At 34.3% G+C, this 26,831-nt stretch overlaps 1 protein-coding gene across 4 annotated transcripts in view; it reads right to left on the bottom strand.

Annotated features, from left to right (window-relative positions):
- The window catches only part of MKLN1 (muskelin 1), a 362,427-nt gene that overhangs the window by 70,309 nt on the left and 265,287 nt on the right, over positions 1 to 26,831 (bottom strand). For all 4 annotated transcript variants that reach the window (XM_082632688.1, XM_082632687.1, XM_082632686.1 and 1 more), the window contains 3 exons: positions 18,489 to 18,566; positions 15,220 to 15,285; positions 3,302 to 3,414 (listed from right to left, as the gene is read on the bottom strand). In XM_082632688.1, coding sequence (XP_082488814.1) covers positions 3,302 to 3,414; positions 15,220 to 15,285; positions 18,489 to 18,566 — 257 coding nt within the window. The remainder of the gene's footprint in view (positions 1 to 3,301; positions 3,415 to 15,219; positions 15,286 to 18,488; positions 18,567 to 26,831) is intronic.

Here is a 26,831-nt window from a genome sequence, read left to right as displayed (position 1 = left end):
AGACTACAGTGCAATTATTTTTAAGAAGCAAACAACAACTTGTCAATTTGGGGTATAAGATCAAAAAAATACATGTGCTATTATATAAAAAGGCTACTATTAAAATAATAGTTTCTTTTCCAAGAATGTATGAATGTGAGGTCCAATCTTCTTCATATATCTCACATAAAACAACACGTTACAAAAGATTAAATGCAAAAGCACATATGAGAATCTAGCTGTCTTCCACTAAGCTAAATATTAAAGAGATTTATAAAAATGCAAAATTAAAAATACAAATTGTTTTGAACTGATAAAAACTTACATGCATACCTACATGAACATTTAAAATAAGTATTCTAAAAACTGAGCCATTCTATTATCTTTCAATCTACTACATGAGCTATTAGATACATTATTTAGTCTAAGTAAATTAAAGTGAATTAAATTAATTTTGATTTTTCTGTGTGATTCGATATTTTTATAGATTATACTCCATTTAAAGTGAGTATCAAATAACGGTTGTATTTCCCTGTGCTGTACAATATATCCTTGTTGCTTACTTATTTTATACATAGTAATTTTGCTTTTTAATTGCATATCATACTTGTAAAACATATGCACTGGGGTATCATCAAATAATAAAACTTGTACTTACTGGTGTAAAAAACAAAATGAAACTCTGTTCAATTTTGGAAGGAATGAGCATTTTGCTGGAGCCATATATCCTCATTCACTTCACTGCTGGATCAACAAAAGATTTTTAGGTGTTTAAATGAAGAAAGTAGTAATAAATTATAATAAATCTGAATTCCAGTACTGGATCACCACTTTACTTATCTCTATGGACTTCAAAATAACAGAAAAAAAGTGTTCTCATCAAAATAATTTCTGTATTTTCCCAGTACTAGTTTTAAATAATTATTAATTGCATTCTAAATATAACTTAGAATATTACATTAACATTACTTTTGAGGACCCCTGTAATCCATCGCCTTTCCTGCCAAAACAGCCACTCTCCTGAATTTTGTATTTGTCATTCCTTTGCTTTTCTCCAGCATTAATTTTTTATTTAACTTATCTGAACTATTTACTCACTAAAGAGTAAGCATATGATCCACGCCTTAAGGAATTCAGAGTCTCCAAAGGGAAAAAGAAATGTAAACCAATCATTATAGTAACCCATTCAAGGAAGGTAAGGGGTTAAGTGTTCACACCTAAGGAAGCTTCTAATTCTGGTTAGGGAAGTCAAGAAAGGCTTCACAGAGGAACTGAAGTCTGAACTGTGTTTTAAAGAGTAAGTAGGCATACACTACATAAAAGCTGGGTGCATGGGAGGAGCAGCCTCTGTTAATTCCAAACTGGGAAAAAACACTATTACAAAGAACACAGGTGAGAACGTTGAATAATTCTAGCAACTATAAGTATGGCTAGCACATAAAGTCAAAAAATGAGGCTAGAAAAGTAGATGGGGACCAAATTATGAGAAATTTGAGGTTTTTACTCTAAGCAAAAGGAACTAAGGTAGATAAACTTCTTCATTACTGTTGTTGCTGATATTACTCACACTTCCCTGTATCTATGCCCTTGGATAGTGCTGCCCATCACCCAGTAACTGTGGATTTGGTCACATGACTTCTTTTGGGAAAATGGGACAATAATATATCTAATTGAGCGCTCATGTCTATTTCATCCTCCTTGCAGCCCTGCCCCTACACGAGAACAAGACTCATGCTAGCCAACAGGAAGGTGGGTGGCTATGTAGAGCAGAGCCAAGTAGTCTCAGAAGCTAATCTAGACTAGCTGACAGTCAGCTGACTCCCAGCACATGAGTGAGCCCAACCAACCTACAGACTTGTGAACAAAATAAATGCTTATTACTATATGTCACTAAAGTTTTGTGGGTGCTTGTAACGTAATATATGGAATGCAGTAGATAACAGAAACAGGGACTGAGGCTAACCATAGGGTTTAAGCAGAGGTGTCACATGGCCAAATGTTTTTTTTTTTTTTTAAAGACTGTGCTAATGAATGGACAATAGATGTGGAGATCAACAATGGAAGCAAAAAAGTTTAAGAAAGAAACCACAAAGTTGGAATTAGTGCCAAAAGGAATAGAGAGGAAGAAACATCTGAAACGCAATACTGAGTGCTAGAACCGGTGGAACTTTAGGCCCTAATTAGATACCCTCAATGAAGAAGAGGCAGGATTTCAGGATGAATTGTAGGTTTCCTGCAAGAATAATTACAAATACAATTAACTCAGATTTAAAATAGTTTAAGAGAAATCAGATATGTATTCTTTTAAGATCTGTCTTTATTTTTGTTGAGGATAAAAATAATCATTTCAGAAAATGGTACTTTAATATTGAAAAGGTAAAGGCCATTTTCACAGGGATTATAAATAAAAATCAGAATTTTAAGATCTCTTTAAAAAGATAAAAACTACCCAAATGATTAACAAAGGAACACACCAAGTAAACAAGAATCTAATTTCCTAAGATTAAAGACATAGCACCAGATTTTTTTAAAATGGCCTTCCTAGATTAAAATCAGTGGTTTTGAATTAGGTCTTTTCCTCCCCTTTTCATTTGCTGCTACTACTGTTTTGTTTTAGTTTATTTTTCACCTTGTAATCTGAAATTGCTTAGAGGGAAAAGTACAATAAAAAATTATATAATGATTAAAAAATAATATATGAATATGTGCTTTATATCAGGGTATAATTAATTATGCACTTATATAATTCAAAAAATTAAATAAAAGAATGCCATAAATCCAAGACATACTATTCACTATGGAAAAGCTTTATGTATATATGTATCAATAGACAGACTCACACATGAATACATACATACAATTTTAGTAAAAAATAAAATATACATCATTTGTGAAAACTGATAAGATAGTCAAATACTGAGGGGCCAAAATAGTAAGACAGTGAGGAATCAAAAGCACATTTTTCCAGAGGAAATAAAAATAAGATAAATGTTCAAAATAAGAGTAGAGGTGACAAGAACATAAGAAAAATAACAGTTACACAGTTACATTTTAACTAAAGTGGTTAAAAACTAAATTATATTATATACCCATTTCTATTTATCTCTATAAAATAGATTTATTCATGTATCAATAGTTGAAGAACCAGGTATAGAAGCTGGAATGCAAGAATACTTAAACCAAACTTGTCACCACAAATTCTTCTGCTATCACTGCTGATAGACATTTACAAAGAATACAAATCATTCAGAAAAAGAAGTGTACGACCACACCCCTATCGTAATACAGATGGTACAGATGGATGAAAAGTCTGAGAACTTGCCTCTTTCTCAGTGTCTCTAGAGATACATGTCCATTGGTTCTCTTTCACACTGTACGCCCAGAAGTCAGCAAGATCTTGTGTTCCATCCCAGCCACCAAACAAATAAACAGTCTCTGTGAAAATTAGAAAAATATGTGCAAAAAAAAATAAACTTAAGAACAAAATTTAAGTATAGGCACCCAGATCAAGCCATTGCTTCTAAGATCATTTAAGAAGGTACATCTAAGTAAACTTAAAAATGAGATTCTTAAACTGGTTAACATTCCAAAATAAATACTAGTATTTCCTAAATATAGGCATACGGAAGGGCTGCTGCAGAACCACTATCTTGAGAGATTTATAAATACAAAGATAACTAGGAGGCATCCCCTAAGATTCGGATTCCATAGGTCCTCAGTGGGTAAAAAGAATCAGTACTTTTAAAGTGTCCAGGGGGAATCCTGATGTGCAGCCAGTTTAGGAGTTTCTGTGTCAGGCCACAAAAAATTTACATTTACCAGCTTCTTAACAAAGCAGCTTCAGATAGTTAAAAAAAAAAAAGGGGGGGCTTCCCTGGTGGCGCAGTGGTTGAGAGTCCGCCTGCCGATGTAGGGGACATGGGTTCATGCCCCGGTCTGGGAGGATCCCACATGCCACAGAGCGGCTGGGCCCATGAGCCATGGCCGCTGAGCCTGCGCATCCGCAGCCTGTGCTCCGCAGCGGGAGAGGCCACAACGGTGAGAGGCCCGCGTACCGCAAAAAAAAAAAAAAAAAAAAAGGAAAAGAAATCCCAGAGGAATATACAGTGCAAAATATAACATAAAGCTATCTAGCTACTTCTGAAAAAACTTCACATTAAAACTGTTTTCTATTACAATACAAAAAACAATGGTTAAAACTAGCTGTGAGATAAAGTTAGATATCTTAAGCATAAAGTGATGCAGAGCCTTGATATTCCCATGGAAACTGGGGGAAATTTTTCCAAATATATTGTGGTAGATTTAACTCCTCAGAAATCAACTTTTAAGTCATTCCAGGTATCTTGAGAATTTGGTTTGGTTTCTTCTAATTCTGAAATGTCTATTATACCTATGGACTTTATCACGTGATAAAACATTTCTTGCTCCATGACCAGTGAAAATTTTTACCTTTCTTTATAAAATAATAGTGCCTTTCCTTTCTTCAAATATTTCTTCCCTTTGTAAATATCTTATGTCTACTTGTTATACATGCCTACCATTTTTTAAAGTTAAATATAATACATTACAGGAAAACTATAAAGCCATCTACTCTCTGACATGCCCTAGGCCAATATATGCGGAGACTGTCATCTAAATTACATCCCATCATGAAGGGTTGAAATGCACCTGGAAATACTGTAACACTACTTAAGAAAATTCTTGCCATTCATAGAGATGTCTGATAAGAGATTTATGACATATTTTCATATAATTTCAAACTCTAAGTGAATTTTCTAAGTGAAAGAACCTAGGGGAAAGTAAAACAATGCTTCCAGATAAGAAGAGACCACTGGAACAGTTCTAGTGCTAACTGGGTAATCAGGTATAGGTCACTTAACTTGCCTGGGTCCTGATTTTTTCATTTACAAACTCTCAGTGTGGTGGTAACGTTCTTCATATATAAGTTACATGAAAACATTCTGAAGGCTGTCAAGCAAGAACAGCATTTCTTCCTTTAAAACATGCACATAATATACACAAAATACTTTGTAGATACTAAGTACCACTGATGCAATAAAACCAGTATTACTGTATGTTTCCATGTCTAACCCAGTACCTAGAACACTTTTGGCTCTGTACAAATGTGAAATAATGGAAACTATTAGAAAACTGCCATCTCTCAGAAGTATAAGACAATCCATTATCATTAGTTAAGTAACATTCTGTTTCCCAAATGGCACACATTAATGCCCAGATACTGAGAATTCTGTAGGAAAAAAACTAAAGAATTTTCATCTGACTTAAAAATTATTTGCCAAGGCCTCACTATAAATGCAATTAACCCCATTAAATTCTGAAGCCTGGAGAGAGAGGGGGTATGTAACTAAAATAGCAATAGCAATTGACCTTTTGTTTTACAGTGTTTCTGGGCACCCTTTGGATAAGGTTACCCTGGTTCACTAACTTTAATAACCCTTCCTCTTGGGATCTGGGTTCTCAATGTTCTTTCTGAAAAGCAGGTCTCTTTGTATGCATAAATTCTCACAGCAAAGAAAACCCACATTTCCACAACAGCCTCATTGATAGCTGAGCAAAATAAAATCTGGCACAGAGCAAGCATCCCAATGGAATTAATCCAAGATGTCATTCTTGTTCGTGAATGCTTTGTGGTCCCAGTTAAAGTTTAATAGTAAAACTGAATGAATCAGATGGTAACAGGACCTTTTGACATACCTGAATGAAATGTATAACAAAATTTTAATTAAATCATCTAATCATTTAAGTTAAATCATTCAGGAATGAAATATTATCTAGAAACAAACACCAGCAAAAATATTATTTAATGCATAAAGGATATCAAAAACTTTTAAAGATTATAGAAATAATCAGACAAAACTGTAGTGAGAAGTAGATAAAAGAAAATGCTATTATCTGCAACATGGCAGTAGCTTGGTTTACTGGATGTCCACTCTCATGCTTATAAGTTATATAACAATTCATGTACATCCCTAGGGCAGTACAATCCTCCTCATGCAGCAGCCCTTTCTCTGTATTTTTTCTTAAAGGAGCACAGGCTACAGAGGCTATTTCTCCCAGACCCACTTAAATGTTCACTCAGCATTTTTTGAGTACTAATCTGAATTGGCAAGGCACTTTAGAGAATAAAAATAAAGAAGACATCATCCCTACCCTCAAGGAGCTTACAATTTAGTGAAGAATATAAAACAAGTACATTAATCACCATAATGCAATGCAGACTAAGTGCCATAAGAAAGGTAAAAAAGCACCACGGGGGTTCAAAAAAGGGAAGAGAATATACCAGATTGAGGGGGCTCAGGAAGATTTCATGGTGACAGTGGTATCTGGCCTATGCATCAGAAAGTGGCTTTGCTGGTAGAACGAAGGAAAGAGAATAGGACTTTTCAAGCAGGGTAAAAAGTAAAACAAGGGTACAGAGACAGAAAAACACATAAAAAGTGTTTTAAAAGACACAGAATCTAAAGTCAGGCAGATCTTGGATGGAACTGCAGCTCTATCACCACAGCTGTGTGACCAACACCAAATTCCTTAACCACTGGTTTCCTCAGCTCTAAAATGGCACAGAGTACCTATCTCCTAAAGCTACCATGAGAATTAAAAATGCATGCACAGTGGTGAAAACTGTGTGATGAATAAATGCACTGTTCATTTTAAAAGAAAAAAAAAAGAGTAGTGGAGTGGAGATAAGTTAAAAAGACAGGTAGTGGCCACATCATGAAATGGGTTAAATGACAATATAAAGGTTTTGAACTCGACTCCACAGACAGTACAGTATTAAATAGCAACAGAAGATTTTAAGCAGAGATGTGACATGGTCAGATCTGAACTTGCAGCATATAGGACTTACTGAAAAGGAGGAGCCAGGGAAACAGAAAGATCGGAAATAAAGTGATCAATAATAGCCTATGTTCAAGATATCAAACCAATTTCATTCTCAGAAACTAAATGAATCAATCACCAACCAATCAATCAATCAGTTATCACTCAGGCCACAAAAGCTAAAACGCAACCAGTCTTTTTTACGGGTCTTTTTTCGTATCAGTACTAAATAACCCCTACAACTACTTACTACCAAAAGTACTAATCTACAAATCTTATATACACTAAGAAAAAGGTAGAAATGTTAACACATCAGTATCTTCACACCATTTTGCACAAAGAAGCAGGCTTTTTATTTTATGAGCCCAACTGCAATATCTATCCTCCTCCTCTGATTCTTAGGGGTAAATCAGACTATGCTGATTGCATAATCCTCCACAAGATGGCACACTATTTTCGTAATTAAATCCATCTTTCCACTTTGAAATAGTATAGAATGCATATACTATGCACTGACATAGCATGGGCCCAACCTTAGATAAAATTCAAGTGTCAAAAAGAAGAGGTAGGTGGAAGGTTACTAGGCTTGTAAAAGAGGTTAGCTTAATTCCTAGTTTAATGTAGACACCAAGAGAAAAACAAATGAAATTAAAAAAAAAACTTTTAAGAAACACAAATTTATATTCAAAATAAAAATGAACCCTGTCAGGACATTTAGTTTAAGAGTCTAATCCTTCTGAAAGTGTAGTTAATAGGACATTAGGTTGACATTAGAATATTCGAAGGGAAGAATAAGTTAGAAGGGGAAAGATATTTTATATGCTCTTTAACCTTACCTTCTTTAGCCATTCCCTTGAACTCTCAAAACCCAGCAGATTATCAACTGGATTCATCTGTCTCTCTTTTTAAAAAGAGCTATATTTCTTTCTTTTTTTTTAATTGGTGAATTTTTGTGTAGCCTTTTTTAAAAAAAATTTATTTATTTATTTTTGGCTGCATTGGGTCTTTGTTGTTTCGCATGGGCTTTCTCTAGTTGCCCTGAGCGGGGGCTACTACTCTTCCTTGCGGTGCACGTGCTTCTCATCGCCGTGGCTTCTCTTGTTGCGGAGCACGGGCTCTAGGCGTGAGGCACGCAGGCTCAGTAGTTGTGGCTCATGGGCTCTAGAGTGCAGGCTCAGTAGTTGTAGCACACAGGCTTAGTTGCTCCGTGGCATGTGCGATCTTCCTGGACCAGGGCTCGAACCTGTGTCCCCTGCATTGGCAGGCGTATTCTTAACCACTGTTAAGAATGATTCCCCAGGAGGGAAGTCCCGAGAGCTTTATTTCTTACATAAGGCTATGATTACAAAACTAGAGACTGATCTTTTGGGTGAATTCAACATATGGTTGTAATTTCCCTGCTAAAAGGTTGTATTTTCTGCCTATGACAATATACTTTGTATTAGGGCTATATTTTAGAATTCCTTTCTGATAACTGTATGAAAGAAAAAGATTCGTGTCATACGTAGCTACAGAAATACAGCCATATGAATATATTTGTATTTAAAAACTAAAACCCAGGTTTACCTACTTTCTTCAATAGCTTCTTTAAAGAATATCAAGGAAAACCATTATGTGGCATTAAAAAAAAAATGAAAGCACTTTACATATAATTGGTACAGTCAGAGAGGTTCAGATTTCCACAGAATGGTTCTTTCAAGTGACAAGCAACTTCTTTTATAGATACCAAACACTGGGATTTTGCCTAAATCTTACTACCTATTCTGCTTGAGAGAGGGAAAAAGGCTGGTACCATAGGTTCTTAAAATTCAATGAGAGTTGAACAAAGAATTGCCTGGTACCATGGATATTTTAAGTTTTCATCTGGACAGACTTCCACACTGAAGCAAAACGGACATGCCTTTTTCTCTTTCTATTTGCCTTATTTTACCCAGAGTTGAAACCCAATTCAGAGTTGAATAACCTAAGTAGAGAAATGCCAGGTATAGGAATTATGATCAATAAAATTGACATACACTCCCAAGTAGGACAAAATACTACATTCCTTCTCTACTACATTCAATACAATAGTACATTCTTCTCTGGTAAGAATAATAGAATTCACTTAGGATAGAAGAAAGCTTTGAAAAATCAGAGTAAAATTTATGCCACCATGTACTTTTTTAAATGGTGAGTCTATCCTTAGAGCTGTAGCAAAATGAAAAAAATATCTACAGACTGAAAAAGGAAAAGAAAATTCAGGGAGTATTAATTTTTAATATTTAAGAAAACAAGATAAACAAAACACTGGGAAGCAATAATTGCTGTGAAATACAAGTCACTTTAAAGAAGCTGAAATGAGCTCTATGAAGTTTCAGTCTAGTGAAATACCTGGCACATTGGAAGCACTCAATAAATGTTAGCAATTACTAGGTCGGCTATTGTTCCTCACTCTTTATATCTGCAATAGCTTTTAATAAGGACGTAAAGGAATCAACTATGTTTTTCAATTTCACTTTATGGTATTTTATAAGCAAAGTGATATGCTTTATTAGTATTTATGTATTTAAAATTTGCTGAGGTCTCAGGACTTAGCTCTCACAATCTACTGTATTTTCTGTTTTCACCTATCACACCTGAGATTTTCACTGTATCTTCAGTATTAGAAAACTAAGAACCACTATAGTAACAGCAGCAAAAACATGGGCTTTGGAGCCAGACAGTCCTACAGACCTGTGTTCAAATCCCAGCTCCACAGCCCTGGACACAGCACGACCTATTCTGTAAAATGAAGGTATCTACCTTTTCAGTTTAAGTGAAACGTATGAACATATAAAAGTGCTAATCCTAATCTCTACATGTAGTAGGTATTTAATAAATATTATTACTCCTCAGGTTAAAAAAAAAAGTTTTAGTCTAGTGAAGATGTGCACTCGTTGATGATCTGAATTCATGGATTCTCTTCCAGAAAAATGTACATACAAATAAAATTTTGTATATAACTTCAACAGATTAAGAGCCCTTGCTTTAGGAAACCTTCAAATTGCATATTTAAAATAAGGACTGGACTTCTCTAAACTGTATTTCACTACTTAGGCACCAACCTTATAAAGACAGAACTTCTAGTTTCTTCAAATTCTACTTGGGGAAAGTCACGCTACTACTAAATCAACCGAATCCTTAATGAAAAAGTTCTTAAAATGAATTTTAATATTTTTTCCTAAAAATCTAAAAGTATATTTATCCTTTCCTTTCTAAAAACATCAATAAGGGCAATATATACAAAAGATGAAACAATTATACCAAAATAATATTGGTTAGTTAGAACGTGGAATTATGGGTGAGATATTTTTTCCCTCAACACAGCACTGCTTTTCATGTTGTTTTAAATTGCTTTTCAAAAATTTTTAAATTGTTTAAAAATATTTCCACTGTGAGATTCTGTCAAAAAAATAAAAACAAACACAAAAGAAAGATCTCTAAATTTACATCAAATTCTCTCAGCAGAACTAATCAGTATACATTTGTAGATTAATATGTTGCATATAAAAATACATATTATATAAATAATATATATCGATACTTACATATAAGACATTATTTCATTTAACTCTCACAGCAACTTAATTTAGTATTCCTGTTTTTATTGTCATTATAACTCATTCAAGATCAAACAAAAAGTCGGTGGTAAAGTCAGGATTGAAATCCAGATATGTGTGTGTGTCTCTCTCTCTCACACACACACACTTCCTTCCCACACACTCAACCTCCAACCACTATATTTAATTGTTATATCAGTAAGCCTGGACTAGAAAAGGTTCTTTCAGAGACTTAACAAGAAATACAACTTTGAAGATGATTAAAATCAACCTGATGATAGCAGTTATAAGACTCTGGTACATAAATGATGAAATAAAAGTATATGAAACCACCTTGGTAACTTATGCTATTAATAATTTTACAATAGAAGTAGAATTTCTAGAGAAAAAAATCCCAAAGATATCCCAGATTCTGCTCCTACACCCAAATTAAATTCAGAAAGCACCAACTGTTACCCTAAAAAAATGCAAAGTCTACATAACATTTAATTTTTCTACCTAGATCCCAAGGTAATAAGAACTACAGCTTTAAGGAAATATAGTCTATATACTAGAAAAGAACAAACAGAATCACCAGAAAATTTAAATATATTAGAGTATAACCAATAACATAAATTCACCTCAGAAAAATATTAGCATATTACAACAAATGACATCATGACACAGTCCACTCATCAAGGTTTAAAGCAATATCAGAGTATATTTTCCAAGTAAATATTTTTCTTTCAACTCGAAGGAAAATGGATTTTAAAATTTTGATTCAGTTCAACAAATATTTAGTACACACTTACTCCATACCAGGCTTTGCGGCCATAAAAATAAATAATGCAAGATTCTTGTCTTTCCCCTGTCAATACGAATATTGGGGATGGGAGGTAGAAAGGAGAAAGCTGAATAGAGAGGAATGGGATACATAACACCTACACAAGCAACTCTAAAACAATTTGGAAATCATTACAGTAAAAATAATAGTATGAACAAAGTGCTATGTAAATACAGAAAGGGAAATGATCATTCTGCCTGGACCTGTCTCCTGAACCCCAAACAATAATATATCTAACCACTTACTTGACATATCTATATACTTGAATGTCTAACTGGCATCTCAACCTGTCTAAAAACAAGTTGCTGAACAACCCACCATATTTAATCCACTTGTTTTACCCATCTTAGGGAATGGCTATACTATTTTCCCAACTACTCAGGTCAAAACCTTGAGTCATTCATCACTCGTTTCGTTCACACCCATATCCAATCCATCAGTAAATCCTGTCAGCTGTATGTGACATCTTCAAAATACACCCCAAATCTGACCAATTCTCAACACTGTGATCACCACTCTAGTAAAAGTCAATGCTATCATCACTTCTCTGGTAAGGAACTGCCTCCTTAAAGGTCGCTCTGCTTCTGCCCTTCACCCAATTTGTTTTGTTAAAATGCAAAGTCAGTAACATTTCTCAAAACCCAACAATATTTTCCTTTAATCATCTCACTATGAGTAAAGGTTAAAGTTCTTACAAAAGAACTCAACACAATTGCCCCTCACTACCTCTCTGACTTCATCGCCTTTACTCTCTTCCTCACCCACCTTATATCTAGCAACGAATAATCTGGAAAAAAAACAAGAGTAGAGGAAAGGTGGGCAAGAGTTTACTTTGGAAACACTATTATTTCAACAATGAATACCACTTACACAGAGCAAGGAATTTCATTTGAAATTTTATATGAATACCAGCAGTATTTACTTACCATGTAATGTCAAAACTTAATAGAAATATTTAACCCTTTAAAAAATATATAGGTAATGAATCTTCCCAGTAAACTCCACAAAGGCAGACAAAAATATTACATACAATTTCAAGAGTATCATGGGCCTCCTTAAAGCCCATTCATGAAGCCTCATCTAAGAAAACAAGGAAATACTAAAAGGATAGAGCACGGTGATAGAAAGGAATATAGACAGCAATGGTTAACTGAAACAAAAGAGTCGGAATGCCAGGGTATGGCAGTTACTAGACTTTTGAATGGCATTTTAAAAATTACTTTTGTTTTGTCTTGATATAGCAGATTCCTGGATTACCCACCCTCACAACCAGACACCTGTTTAAACTTAACCTAAACCACTATTCTAGAGTCTTATGAAAGTTCAAAGCTTTTTCTGACTTGGCTGAGTCCTAGGGCATCTTTCCTTACATCTCTCTCTGCTTCCAGACACCTGAATCCTCAGAATCTGCATTTCTCCGCTATCTCAATCTGGATCCCAACCCTAATTGCATCACCAGTTCATTTATATATATTTATAAAGAATTCCATACCAATATGTTTTACACACCATCCCTATAACTCATACTCCCTATTACTCATACAAAGGATCATCTGAATGTGGTTAAACCCCTTCAACTTCACCGTTCACATAGTTAGTACTGTTTCCACACTGTAAGTGGTAATGGTAACATACTGACCATCAAGCTCATTAACTATCATGATTATTTAGTTTTACCAGACTTTAAATTTTTGGTTCCTGTTAAAGGCTCAAAATCTCATTTAATCATCACACATGGACCTAAATAAAGCCTGACCCAGTATTCAGAAAGTTTGGGGGGGTGGAAAAAAAGCACTGAAACAGATACAAAATGGCTCTAAATAAAAATCCCTCTATTGACGGCTAAGTCCCTAAATTTCCTATAGTAGAAATATTTGCTTAAAAATATATTCACAAAGTACTTTTATTACATTTTTATCAACTAGTGCTCATACAGAAGTATGGATACTGATTAATTTTTCATTGTAGACTTTTGTCAACCTATAATAAATCCTCAGAAACTATGAGAGATTATGCCTTTAAAGATTCCATCTGGAATATATCCCATGCCTATAATAAGTCATTCTTACTTATTTACAATGACTTACTTTAAGTCATTGCTTTCTTATAATTATTGTTTCTAAAGCAAACCAAGTAAATACTGAAACAACTCTTTTCCTCTCCTTGAAATATTTTTTTAAAGGGAATGGGGATAAGGACCTTGAGTCTGCTGAAACCCTGCCATTAATGCATAAAACCAAGATATTAGAGAAAAATATGTGGACCTTTATCACTATATGCTGTAAGTATTTTACTTCAAGGATCTCTGACCTGAAAAGTCAGCATTTAATCATCAGTGACTCTGCTCACACAAAGTTCTGTCAGGATATTTGCCTATCATTTGAATCTTCTCATTTTCCATTCTCAAATATCATGGATTACATAAAAAGAGAAAAACTTTCTCTTTTCTTACACATTTATTTTACCTATTTTATACAGTCCATATTCCATAATAAGCAACACAGTAAGCACTATGAAAATTCCTTCTGCTCCCTGATAAGGTGAACTTTAAATGTTAAAGTAAACCACATTACTTTCGCATTTAAGGAAAACAGCATTTTGTCCAGAAAATTAAAGTAGCTTTTCAACACTCTTTTTTAGTATTTTATTAGCAATTTTTAAAAAAAGAATTTAGTAATATTTTCATCATGACTGAGAAAAAGAACAGCATTATAAATCCCACTGTATGTTCAAAAGAGGAGAAAAGCTACTGTAGACAATCTAAACACAAATTTCAACTCTTTTTTTATACCGTATTTAATTTTGGATTAAAAAAACAATTTCTGTATAGATCTGGTTCTTTGAGAAATAAGCATTTGCATATTTACTGAAATCTCAGGTAGAAAAAAAGATGCTTAAGACTCTACAGCTGAGTCAAGCCTATTTTTGTGGGAAGGAAGGGGTCTGGGAAGAGGGGCCAAGATAAGGAAAGCAAATTCCTATGCCTCAAAATGAACCTTTTCCAAAGAGACCCTAATAATACTCCCAAACAAACTCACAGGTTACTACACAAATTTAGCAGTTAATTTTAAATATTATAATTCCTCCTTTTACTTATAAAGCATTTGTGAAAATATATTAATGCCTAGATGATTATTATCTGCATTGCAATAATCTTAGTAATTATAATGAGTCAAAAAAACTTTATTCCTGAAGCACTATTGTCAGCATAATACAATAATAGAACAGAGTTTTTATTACACTTGGAAAAAGTAAAATATTATTTGGGTGGATACTGGCATTGTATGTGGTAAAGTTTTCTAAAACCAAATAATAAAATAAAATTATACAAAATTCTTGGTATTATTTGCTTATCAAGACGGTAATTTGAAACCTATTATAATTTTAGCATTAACCTCTAAATATAATGGTATTTAAGCTGTTCTAGGCTGTAGAAACCTAAGGAAAATTTTCAGTATCAAGTTGCAGAATAAAATTAAAAAGACAGCAAAGAAGACTAACTAAAACAAATTATTATAGGCTTGTGGACAGTGTTTAGCAATTTATGCATCTACCAACACTTAGGCTACTTAATTTTATATTCTCCCCTCTAAAATATATCTTAATTCTCTTTTACTGCAACAATTCCCATATTACAGCATTAAAATATAAATGCACTAAAAATCCAGAAATACTCCACAGTATACTATGGAAATCAAACACATATAAAACTTCACACACACACACACACACACACACACACACACAGCTCTAAAGGGCTGCACATGACATTTCTTTTAGGTTATCTAATTTCATTTGTGCAGCAGCCTCCCCTCCCTGACGTGCCATTGCCTAGTTTAGGTTATACCTGTAGATAATGCCTATTTTCTTTGCTACTTGGTTATGGCCAATGACATTTAACTTGGTAAGGAATGGAAAGAAGTACATTTATGAGTACCTGATATTCAATAATGTATAATTTTTTAAAAGAATTTGCTTTCCATTCCAAGTAGTCCTCACCTGTTTGAACATCAATAACCATCTGATGGCCTCCTCTCATTCCTGGTCGGTTATCTTCTCCATCACCTGAAGTAGAAACAATATTTTCTTTAAAGAAATACCACAGAACAACTGCATATCCAGAGTAACTTCATTCATAAATCTGTAATGAGTAGTGAAAATAACACACTTATTCTTTCAATATTAAGAATAAGAGGACTCGTAAGAGACATAATATGACATAACTAAGTTTATAATAATTATCTTGCTCTTTTTTTCTAATTGCTTTCAGGCTTTTAAAGCAACCAGAAGCTACTTTCAACTTATTTAGGACCAATGCCATATATCAGCAAAGACACAGGATATTCTACAAAAACGTAAAATCTCTAAACTAGTGAAGTGACAAAGTGAAGATGGAAAACAATCACAGAACTAGATCACAGGTCTATAACTCCAGGCATGGTTTATTAGTATAATGAGCAGTTTTAAAGTTCATAAAACCAGCTACTGAAAACTAAGATGCTATCAAGTTTTACATTAATGATAATTTCCTCACTGTATTAATTTTGTGCCAATATTTCAAAAATCATCTCCCACATAATCTACCAACTATTTTATTTGAGTAGTACTGTCTGACAAAATGTAAGATTTGCTTCCCTTTGATTCTTATTTACATCACAAAGCTTAATAGGCAGGTTTAAATATAATCAGTGAAAAATTTAAACCTCTGAAGGAGAAAACTATTGTTTAACTTATATTTATCTTACTTTATATCAGATCTTTTATATATGAAGATATAACTTAATTTCAATGGTTCAAAAGGTTACAGGATTCTAATGCCTTACTTGATGTAAACCAGAAAACCTGAGGTTTTCTTTGTAACTCTCTCATTAATTGAAATACATTACTTTAGGTAATAACTTTCCCTGTATCAGCTTTCTCCTATGTAAAATAGGGAACATCCAATTTTTTTTAATTGTGTTTTTTAGGTAAAGGGCATTTTTATTTTTATTTTTTAATTTATGTATTTTTTGGCCACGCCCTGCGGCATGTGGGATCTTAGTTCCCCAGCCAGGGATCAAACCCATGCCCCCTGCACTGGGAGCCCAGAGTCTTAACCACTGGACTGCCAGGGAAGTGCCAGGAACATCCAAATTTTTACTAATTCCACAGGGGTATTATGAAAAAGACTGAAATGTCAGTTCTTGTATATTATAAATAAGATGCAAAACTGAAACTGTATTCAAGCACTAATCATTCAGAAGTTTCCTGCAAATTCTTCCTCCTTTTTAAATTATTTATTTTTATTATTTATTTTTGGCTGCGTTGGGTCTTCGTTTCTGTGCGAGGGCTTTCTCTAGTTGCGGCAAGCGGGGATCACTCTTCATCGCGGTGCGCGGGCCTCTCACTGCTGCGGCCTCTCCCACTGCGGAGCACAAGCTCCAGACGTGCAGGCTCAGTAGTTGTGGCACACGGGCCCAGTCGCTCCGCGGCATGTGGGATCATCCCAGACCAGGGCTCGAACCCGTGTCCCCTGCGTCAGCAGGCAGACTCTCAACCACTGCGCCACCAGGGAAGCCCCTTCCTCCTTTTTAATAGCTAGATTTAGAATTTATAGCTCATTATTGTTGAATTTTCACCCTTTTCTTCCTTCTTCCCCCAATTAGTAAAGTCAGTATTACCACTTTCAAGAACAGATTAAGAGGAACTTCCCTGGTGGCACAGTGGTTAAGAATCTGCCTGCCAATGCAGGGGACACGATTTCAATCCCTGGTCTGGGAAGATCCCACATGCCGCGGAGGCGGAGCAACTAAGCCCGTGCGCCGCAACTACTGAAGCCCGCGTGCTCTAGGGCCCACATGCTGCAACTACTAAAGCCTGAGCACCTAGAGCCCATGCTCTGCAACAAGAGAAGCTACCGCAATGAGAAGCCCGTGCACTGCAACGAAGAGTAGCCCCTGCTCACTCCAACTAGAGAAAGCCTGCGTGTAGCAACGAAGACCCAATGCAGCCCAAAAAAATAAATAAATTAAAAAAATAGGGACTTCCCTGGTGGTGCAGTGGTTAAGAATCCAGCTGCCAATGCGGGGGACACGGGTTCGAGCCCTGGTCTGTGAAGATCCCACATGCCACAGAGCAATTAAGCCCGTGTGCCACAACTGCTGAGCCTGCTGCGCTCTAGAGCCCGCAAGCCACAACTACTGAGCCCATGTGCCGCAACTACTGAAGCCCGCGCACCTAGAGCCCATGCTGCGCAACGAGAGAAGCCACCGCAATGAGAAGCCCGCGCACTGCAACAAAGAGGAGTCCCCACTTGCTGCAACTAGAGAAAGCCCGTGTGCAGCAAGGAAGACCCAATGCAGCCAAAAATAAATAAAATAAATTTTTAAAATAAATAAATAAAAAATAAAGAAGACAGGTATTTGACCATAAAAAAAAAGAACAGATTGTCAGTATGTTTGCATTTTACATATTCAATCCATTAGTTTTCAAATACAACATGTACTTCTGAAGAAAATTACCTCATATATGACTGATAAAGCAGGAAAATGATGCTTATATAACTCAGAAATCATGGAGGTTCATAAGCAATTTTCTCCAGTATATTAATGTTTAACACTATCTGAGGAAAGCTTTCTCACCTTAAAATGAAGGCTTTAGCAATGTATGAAGACCACAGGAGGTGGTCTTCAGCTTGAGGGTCTACAGCTCAAAGAAAGAAGCATGAGCCCCAGGGTTTAAAGCTCCAAAATCACTGTGATGCTCAATATAAATGCCTAGAAAGATTTAACTGTACTAGTATTTATTTTTATCAGAATTGTTATTTTTTATTATTAGTATCTGGTTATATTATTAGTTTTTATCATTAGTTTTTATTATTAGTATCTGATTATAAAGTTCCACAGATTTAGAATGGTATGTCCCATTTCTACTTCTCTCATAAGCCCTATTAGCTTTTGTGAGCAATTCTGCAGAACTTAAGGTTTTTCAGGGACACGTTTGGGATTACAACACAATAGCCTATAATTTTATAGTGTCTCTATAAAAGCAGTTTATGATGGTATTCTGTGTAAAAAATGCCCAACCTTCTGTTATAGCAATAAAACAAAAAGGTTTAAAAGAAAAATTTAATATAATAAACTTCCTCTGCCATCTAGTTGAGGAACCTATGTCTTGTTTTAAACACCTGCTTTTCATTAATAGGGTACAGTGAAACTTGAGCTACCTTCGGATACATGAAACTGGGACATTAAAGGAAAAGCACCCACAACTTAGAAGGTAGGACTTACCTTTGGTACTTTTGGGAATGATTTGACTCCATCGTGGCTTATATTCCTGTTGACTGATATACTGATTGAATAAGCCATCTGCAAATATTAAAGAAAGAGAGTATTACAACTTAACAGCTTACACTTTTTATTACAGCAAAAAAGACCAAAATGTAGAAGCCTACATTAAAGAAAATTACTAATATGTCACTAATACAATAGCACATTTTCATAAAATATGTGTCAGTTCAGTTTTTATGCTACCTCAAATATAAATAGCAAAGTATTAGTTGACACAACCACGTAAACGAATTGTTTTAGTGGCAGCTCACACTAAACTTACTAAGTTTCCCCCATTTTTGTACTACTATACAAAAAAGCTAGAGGAGGAAATGGGAGCTCCAACAACTTTGGTCTAGGCCCTTGTATCTTCAGCAAAAAACAACAACTGATCCTTTAAAGTGAAAATACCATTTTTAGAGTTTTCTTTGAGTACAAAACTACATAGAGATAAAAGTACCAGTAATAGTATATTTATTGAATACTAAATGTTAGAATCTGTGCTATCTTACTTATCTGATTTAATTCTAAAAAACAGCCTTATGAATTGGGCATTATCATCTTCATTTTACAGATGTGGAAATGCATATTTAGAGAATTCATGAATTTAACCCAAATCACACAGCTCTTGAGTGGTGGGGCTGGAACTCATGTTTCACTATGCTTTACTTACTTCATTAATAAATTCTAAATCTCCTTCTTAAGAGGAGTTGTTACAGTACAGTAACTAGTTATTACACTAGGTACTGCTATGGTCATGGGGACTGAACTCCCCACATACATCCATTCTACCCCAAATTATTATCAAGTCCTAATCCTGTGCCCCTCAACAAAGATTAGTTTAAGAATGGTATGAAACCCAATTCTGGCTAATGAAACATGAGGATCTCTGGCGGGGGGTGGGGGTGGGGCCTTCAAGGAAATGTTTCCTTACTTTTAAATGACTATACAGAGAAGAAGAATGTACTTTTGTTCCTCTGGAAATGTTCAGAATCTGTATGCAAATGTACATCCCTGCTATAGCCCATTTGTAGAGGTCTGATAATGAAATCAACTCTATAATGATGACAGGGCAGAGAGAGAAGAAGAAACTGGATCACTGAATTGACTGACCATGAAATTTACCTTATCTCTGGACTTCTTGTTATATGATAAAATAACATTTCCTTACTTTTTAAACTAGGGTTTTCTTTTACATGAACCCAAACAGATTATAATTTATAGAGATACCTTTACTATAAATTCTGTCATTTGACTCTGATTTCAATCTGAATAAAGGATTCCCTTTTGCTTCATTTAGTCACTGAAAGCAAACACTTTTCCAAAGAATTTATAAGTAAAACTGTCTGTTCTCTGTGACTTGTATACTTGCCAGAGACTGCATACTTTACAAAAACCTCCCTAATCTCTTTCTTTTCTGGGTAATTATGAAACTCAGTGGTAACCACACCCTTCAGCTTTCAAGTCTTTCCAGATGGCTTTAACTGAAAACCTCTACCCCATAAACTCATCTAGTTTTTTTCTTTGCCCACGGGACTTTAAAAATTCTTGCAAAAAGAAAGTTCTCTCCTTCTTAAATTAGCACTCACAAATTAGCATTTATGTTTTAATTGTTAAAGTAAGGGGAACAAGTGGATTCACAACTTATTTTAGTGAGAGTGTTTCTATCGTATCACCTACTCCCCCATGGGCTTTTCTGACAATTCTTGCCCCATCCAGTCTACTCTGGCCAATACTGGTTTCCCATTACAAGAGCTGGAAATCTTTTCTTTTTTCAGATAAAATGTTGTGGGGCTCCTATTAATAGTAATGATAAGATGATAATAAAATATTAATCATAAATTTAGTATTATATAGAAGTAAAACACAGTAATTAAATTTTATTCCATTTTGTGAAAGGCACATAAAAGTTAAATGGTCCTTTTTAAAAACCTTAAACAGAGAAGATAAAATTAATCAATATAAATAATGATTTTAAAATATTAATTCCACATAATGGCTAACTGAAGAGGAGAGAGAGAAAAAAGTAAAGATGGGAGTATATGGAGATGGGTAGAAAACTGAGGGAGATAAGAAAACTCAAGACATGAAAAATACAAAGCAAAAATAGAGACAATTAGAAAAGTAATAGATTTCATACTTTTTAATAGTGCCCAATTGCCATATTACTAAAGTGTCCCATACTAGTTAGTTACATGACTTTTGATAAGTCAAGCAAGTTCCTCATCTGCAAAACTGGTGTTTAAGAGTTGGATAGGGCCTGAGGTTCCTTCCACATTGTGGCATACTAGGGTCCCACCACTGTTAGAACCAATATATTCACTCGAACTGTGTGTGTCTGGCTGATCCCACCTATGTTCATCTTAGAAAAGTCTCCATCTCCTCTTTCCCCTTAAGCCTTCTGTGACTATTCTGAAAAAGAAATCACAATCCACTGGGGGAAATTCTTCTAAGAAATCACAGGAACAGTTATAATCTGACGGATGACCCCATTCCTGATCTTTAATGTCATTCTGAACACTGCAGGTAAAATTAAATTCTCTAATTGTTTCTTCAACTAATCCTTCTATCCCCACTCTTAACTAACCTGAAAAACTTACAAATACTCTACCCATCAAGAGCTTCACAGTTTCTCTTCTATCAAACACAACTGTCCTATGAAAATATTGTCAGGAATTTTCAAGTAAAAAAAGCAAACTCTCAAACATTATACCATTTTTGTAAAATCATTTTGTAAACACACACACACAGATGAAAAGAAAAAACACTGACATACATCAAAAAGTTAAAAGCAATTTTCTTTGGTTGGCAGGATTAGGATGATTGTGATTTTTGGTTTTGGTTTTAGCCTTTGTACTTTTTTGTTTTCCCAATTTTTTTGCATTGAACTCTATTATTACCGGAAGAAAGGTCACAAAACAACTAGATATGTGGAATTCTTTTCTAAATTTTGGAAAAACTTTGTAACATATTGTTATTACCAATATAAACCATTTTTACATACTTTGTTACCCCTGAAATGTCTCTTCTTCACAGGTCACTAGACACATTCACGTTTCTACAAGCAGTGCTTTGTACACTGACATTAGCTTGTTTTAACAAGGACAAAGAGAGCTAAATATGCACAAAGGATTTATGATCAAGCATGCAGAGGAAATTACTTCCAAAATTTAAACAATAAGTAATCCAAACTTAAAATATTAGAAATTATGATGATTTTACACTAGATACAATTAATCTTCTCTTGAATAATGATAGTTAATAGCATAACATCAGAGGTGCTCAGTATATAATAAATGCTTAGAATGGAAAAAAGAGCAGGGGGTGGAGGAACTTTCCTAGCCACATGGTTGACATTTCCTTTGAGTCATCTTAATGTTACTAAGTTCCTTACATTACAACAAACTATACATAAAACTCCTACCTCCAATAAAGCATATTCCTAGTATATAATGGCACCCTGACAAGTCACACCAATCCTGTACAGTAGTCAAGCAAACATTTAAAAAAAATTGCTTGGCGAACTTTTTGCCTCCTTCTGTCTCAAGTAAATTCCTTTTCTCTTTACTAGTCTAAAGTTCACACAATTCTCTTTGATATCTCTTACTTTTCTTTGGAGACTATCAGAAAACCTGAAGAAAATTATTTCAATATAGCATTATCGGGCCTCCCTGGTGGCGCAGTGGTTGAGAGTCCGCCTGCCGATGCAGGGGATACGGGTTCGTGCCCCGGTCTGGGAGGATCCCATATGCCGCGGAGCGGCTGGGCCCGTGAGCCATGGCCGCTGGGCCTGCGCATCCGGAGCCTGTGCTCCGCAACGGGAGAGGCCACAACAGTGAGAGGCCCGCATACCGCAAAAAGAAAAAAAAAAAAAAATATATATATATATATAGCATTATCAAATCTGGAAGTAACTCTCTAAAAAGATCTTACCAAAGAAGAAAGAGTTGACTTTTATTGCATACTTACTGTGTGCAAGACATCACAAAGGTTAACTCATTTACTCCTTACAATAAATCTATACAATGGTCATTATTAATTATTGCAAAGATTAGAAAATCAAGGTTCAGAGAAATTAATATCATGCCCAAAGACTCTAAACAAAAAGGTATAAAGCCCAATTCCAAAGTCTAAAATCTTTTCAACTCTTCATAGAATGCATGTAAATAAATATAAACACACACATATAACTAACACACAAATAATAGTTTTTAAATTACAATCTAAGATTACACACTGTAATAACAGACAGCAAAATTTACCTATTCAATAGCACTTCAATAGACAGCAAAATTTACCTATTAAAAAGGAAGACTGGGAAACATAACTCACCATACCAGATCATTCTACTGCAATATTAAACTTATTATAATAAAAGAGGGATAAAACTAAAACAGTTGAAATATATTATAGTTAATTATAATTTAAAGGAAAAAATGTAATCTCCCTCTTAAATAAAGACCTACTGGTAACTGTGGCTAAAGTTTACTTTTTATGTTTTGTTTCTTCTCTGGAACACTGGTTTGTCACTACTCTAGATCACTTTCTTAACCTTAAGTATTCATTCATCTGGAAGTTGTTCCAGACAACAAATGGCTAGTTTGAGAAGCCAGCTGTTCTACCAAAAACCAAAATAAAAACAACAAAAAAAACCCCCAAAACACCTCTTTTGGAGAAATCCTGGCTTACCGTAAGACACAAAAGCTAGAAACATAAATTCCAGCCCTCTCACACCTCTCTACACTACTATTCAACTCTATTTAATTAACTTCTTGATACTTCCATTTTATAATATTAAACCATCTAATCACTCAAAATAAAAAATGACTTAAAAAACTATGTCGTGGGCTTCCCTGGTTGCACAGTGATTGAGAGTCCGCCTGCCGATGCAGGGGACACGGGTTCGTGCCCTGGTCCGGGAGGATCCCACATGCCGCAGAGTGGCTGGGCCCGTGAGCCATGGCCACTGAGCCTGCGCGTCTGGAGCCTGTGCTCCGCAACGGGAGAGGCCACAACAGTGAGAGGCCCGCGTACCGCAAAAAAACAAACAAAACAAAACAAAACAAAAAACTATGCTGTACTTTGCAGGGAAACATGATAAATTAAAGATTACCCTCATTTAATCTATTACAATACATATTATTGCCTCTTGCCAGGGAAACTGGGTTGTCAATAAATAGTCCAGATCAGATCTGGAGCAAGTTATATTTAGTAGCTATTTTCAATGAAATAACATGCTTAAACATCTTCTTTCACGCTCTAAAACAGAAAAGTAGTAATATAATGTTTATTAATATAATGTTTTCTTGGTGAACAGTCATTTCAAGTGCTAAAGAAACTTTATTTTTTAATAGAACAAATTAAATTTTTCAAAAACAAACAGTCATAAGCTTGAAATCCTTGAGGTGATCAATAAAAATGCTACAAACATTAAAGCAGGGTAAAGATTTTTTCAAAATACATTGCTTTCAGTTCCTTGTTTTAATGTTAAAGAACTCCCTTTCAAGACCTAAAAACAAATGAAAAGCTGACGCCTCTGCAGCCAAAATAATCTCCCCATGTTCCTTATATTTCTAATTCTTGAAAGGTCGCCTTTTGTTTGGTATGCTTACTTGCATATACTCTATATGATTCAGCAAAAAATCTGAGCTTTCTATTGAAACAATGACATTCGCATCTACAAAAATATGAAAACACCTCTTACACTGTTTTAAAAGTCTCAAAAGCAAAAAAGTAAGGCATTTAAATGTTTATGAACTATTTTTAAAAATTACTTCTGTATTTTAAGAACTCAGACAGTTGCTAATATTTCTATATGTCTACTTTTGACAAAAATCTAAAGCAGAAAATCAGAAGGGTCTGCCAAAAGTAAAACTATCCAAAAGAACTGAAAATATGACTTAGGAGAAATCACACTAAGACCTAGTTGCTAAGAATTTTCAAACTACTGAAAGGCTCCCGGTCCAATACCATCTCATTTTCCCCCTATGATTATGACTATAATAACTAAACACGTTTCATACAGTCCTAATTAGGCACAAGCTGTTCTTGTCTCTAATGGTGAAAGTACATGATTTTTTTAAAGAAAAAAAATATATTCAAGCCTCATCCAAGATTAAAAAAAAAAACAGCACAGAATACAGTACTGCTGCCTACATCGAAACTTTTATCAAACTGATTTTTCACCAACACAGAGATTTTTCTTTAAAGAAAAAACTAAAAATTCACTTACAGGTACAGCATAAAAAAGTTTTTATAGTTCAAGAATAATATTGGCTGGGTAAAAGAGATTTTTTTTAAAATTATGCATTTCAGCAGTTTGATTAAATTCTGAAAAGAGAAATACATGAATTATAACAATTTACATTACAACAATAAATACTGGGGAAACTGAACCAGTAAATATTTACTTGGATGGTAAAGCATGGTGGTAAGATGAATAGATTCAAATTTTAGCTGTGCCACTTACCAGCTATGCTGTCTTAGGCAAACTACTTAATCACTGACATTTATTAAATTGAAATAACAATAATACTTACCTAGAAAGTAGGTACAAGAATTAAATTAATTCATATATAGTGTTTACTAGAGTAGATGGCATATTGGCCTTTGAATACATGAACAGTTATAATAATGAAGTAATATTTGGAACTATACTTGCCAAAAAACTAATAATTTTTTATGCACAAAATGAGAAATATGGTACAAAGGCAAATAGGAATTAAGAGAAAAAGGAGCAACTGAGGTGCAGGAATAATTTTTAAAAACTAGCTTGAAAGAGCTAGCCTTGAAGAATGAGTTGTAAGTGAATGGTGATAAAAAGGAAAAGTAATCAGGGGAGGGAATACAACATAAACAAAAGCACAAAGGCATGACCTAAATGGGAAGGAAATCCAAAAAAGAGGGGATATATGTATATGTATAGCTGATGCACTTTGCCGTACAGCAGAAACTAAAACAACATTGTAAAGCAACTACACTCCAATTAAAAAAAAAAAAGCACAAAGGCATGAATGAACAGGAATTAGGGAAAGAAGCCATCTTTCAGGAAGCAGTCTGGTGAAAAAAAAAGAGAGAGAGAGAGATTTTGCATTAGGAGTACTGCTGAGGAGAAACAGTGTCCCAAGAGAAAAGCAATACCATAAGGAAAAATCTTGCTGTTCTAGAACACAGTCTTAAGAACCTATTTAAACAGGAAAAACTCATTTCATTCAAAGATTAATAAAACTCAAAAACAACCAACTCAGAATTTATATAAAGATATAAAAAGGAAAAGAAAAAAATTTTTAAGTGGCAAAAGAATCTGATTCAACAGAAAAATGTAGTCATGTAACTGATGAAAATGGCCAAATACTTTTCCATGAATATAAAAGTTAAGTAAGAAACTCTCTTTATAAAACATGAGCACAAATTAGAGATATAAACAGAAAACAGAGATATAAATAGTTGGAAGAGATATGGTATGACAACAAAGATAAATAAAACATGAATGTCAGAGTTGAAGGAAAAGAGGAAGAAAAACAAAATGAATACATAACAGAAATGAAGACCAAAATAAGAAGGAAAGAAAACACTATTAACAATATAGTAATGGAAAAGAGAGAAAGAATTTAGAGAAGGTTGAAAAATTAAACATAAATGTGCAATTAAAATGAGAAAATAAAAGATATACATCTAACTAAAAGAAAACAAAAATACGTAATAGTTAACAGTATCACCACACTGGAGTTGCCCTGTTTATAGAACTATAACATAATCTAAAACAAAGATATGTTTAATATATTTAAATATTTAAACAGCCATAGGCAAAAAGAGAGATTGCATTCAAAAGAGCAATAGTTGAAACTGGCAACAATGGAAACTGGTTAACAGTGAAATGACATCCAAAATGTATTTGGAGAAGACAATTGTCAATCTAGAATTCTATACCCAGTGAAAATATCCTTCAAGAAAAGAGACAAATTTTCAAGCAAACAAAAACTGAGAGAATTAATCTGCATTAGAAGAAATTCTAAGGGATGTGCTTAAGGCAGAAGGAATATGATCTTAGGTATAAAATCAAAGATTCAAATAGTAGAGAAAAGCAAAAAAATTAGTAAATATTTGGGTAAAATGAATGGACACTGTATAAAACAAGAATAGTAATATCTTCTAGGGTCTTTGAATATGGTATCAAAATAAAGAACAACAATAGCATATGAGTTGGAAGGTAAGTAGATGGGAGTTCAAAGTCCACTAAGTCCTTGTACTGATAAATTTTGTTAAGTATGTATATTTGTGGTTATTTATAGACTCACCATAAAT

This window comes from Mesoplodon mirus, assembly GCF_964341445.2.
Source record: "Mesoplodon mirus genome assembly, chromosome: 9".
NCBI lineage: Eukaryota > Metazoa > Chordata > Mammalia > Artiodactyla > Ziphiidae > Mesoplodon > Mesoplodon mirus.
Note: the sequence above shows the minus strand (reverse complement) of the source record. Positions and strands in the feature narration are given on the sequence as shown.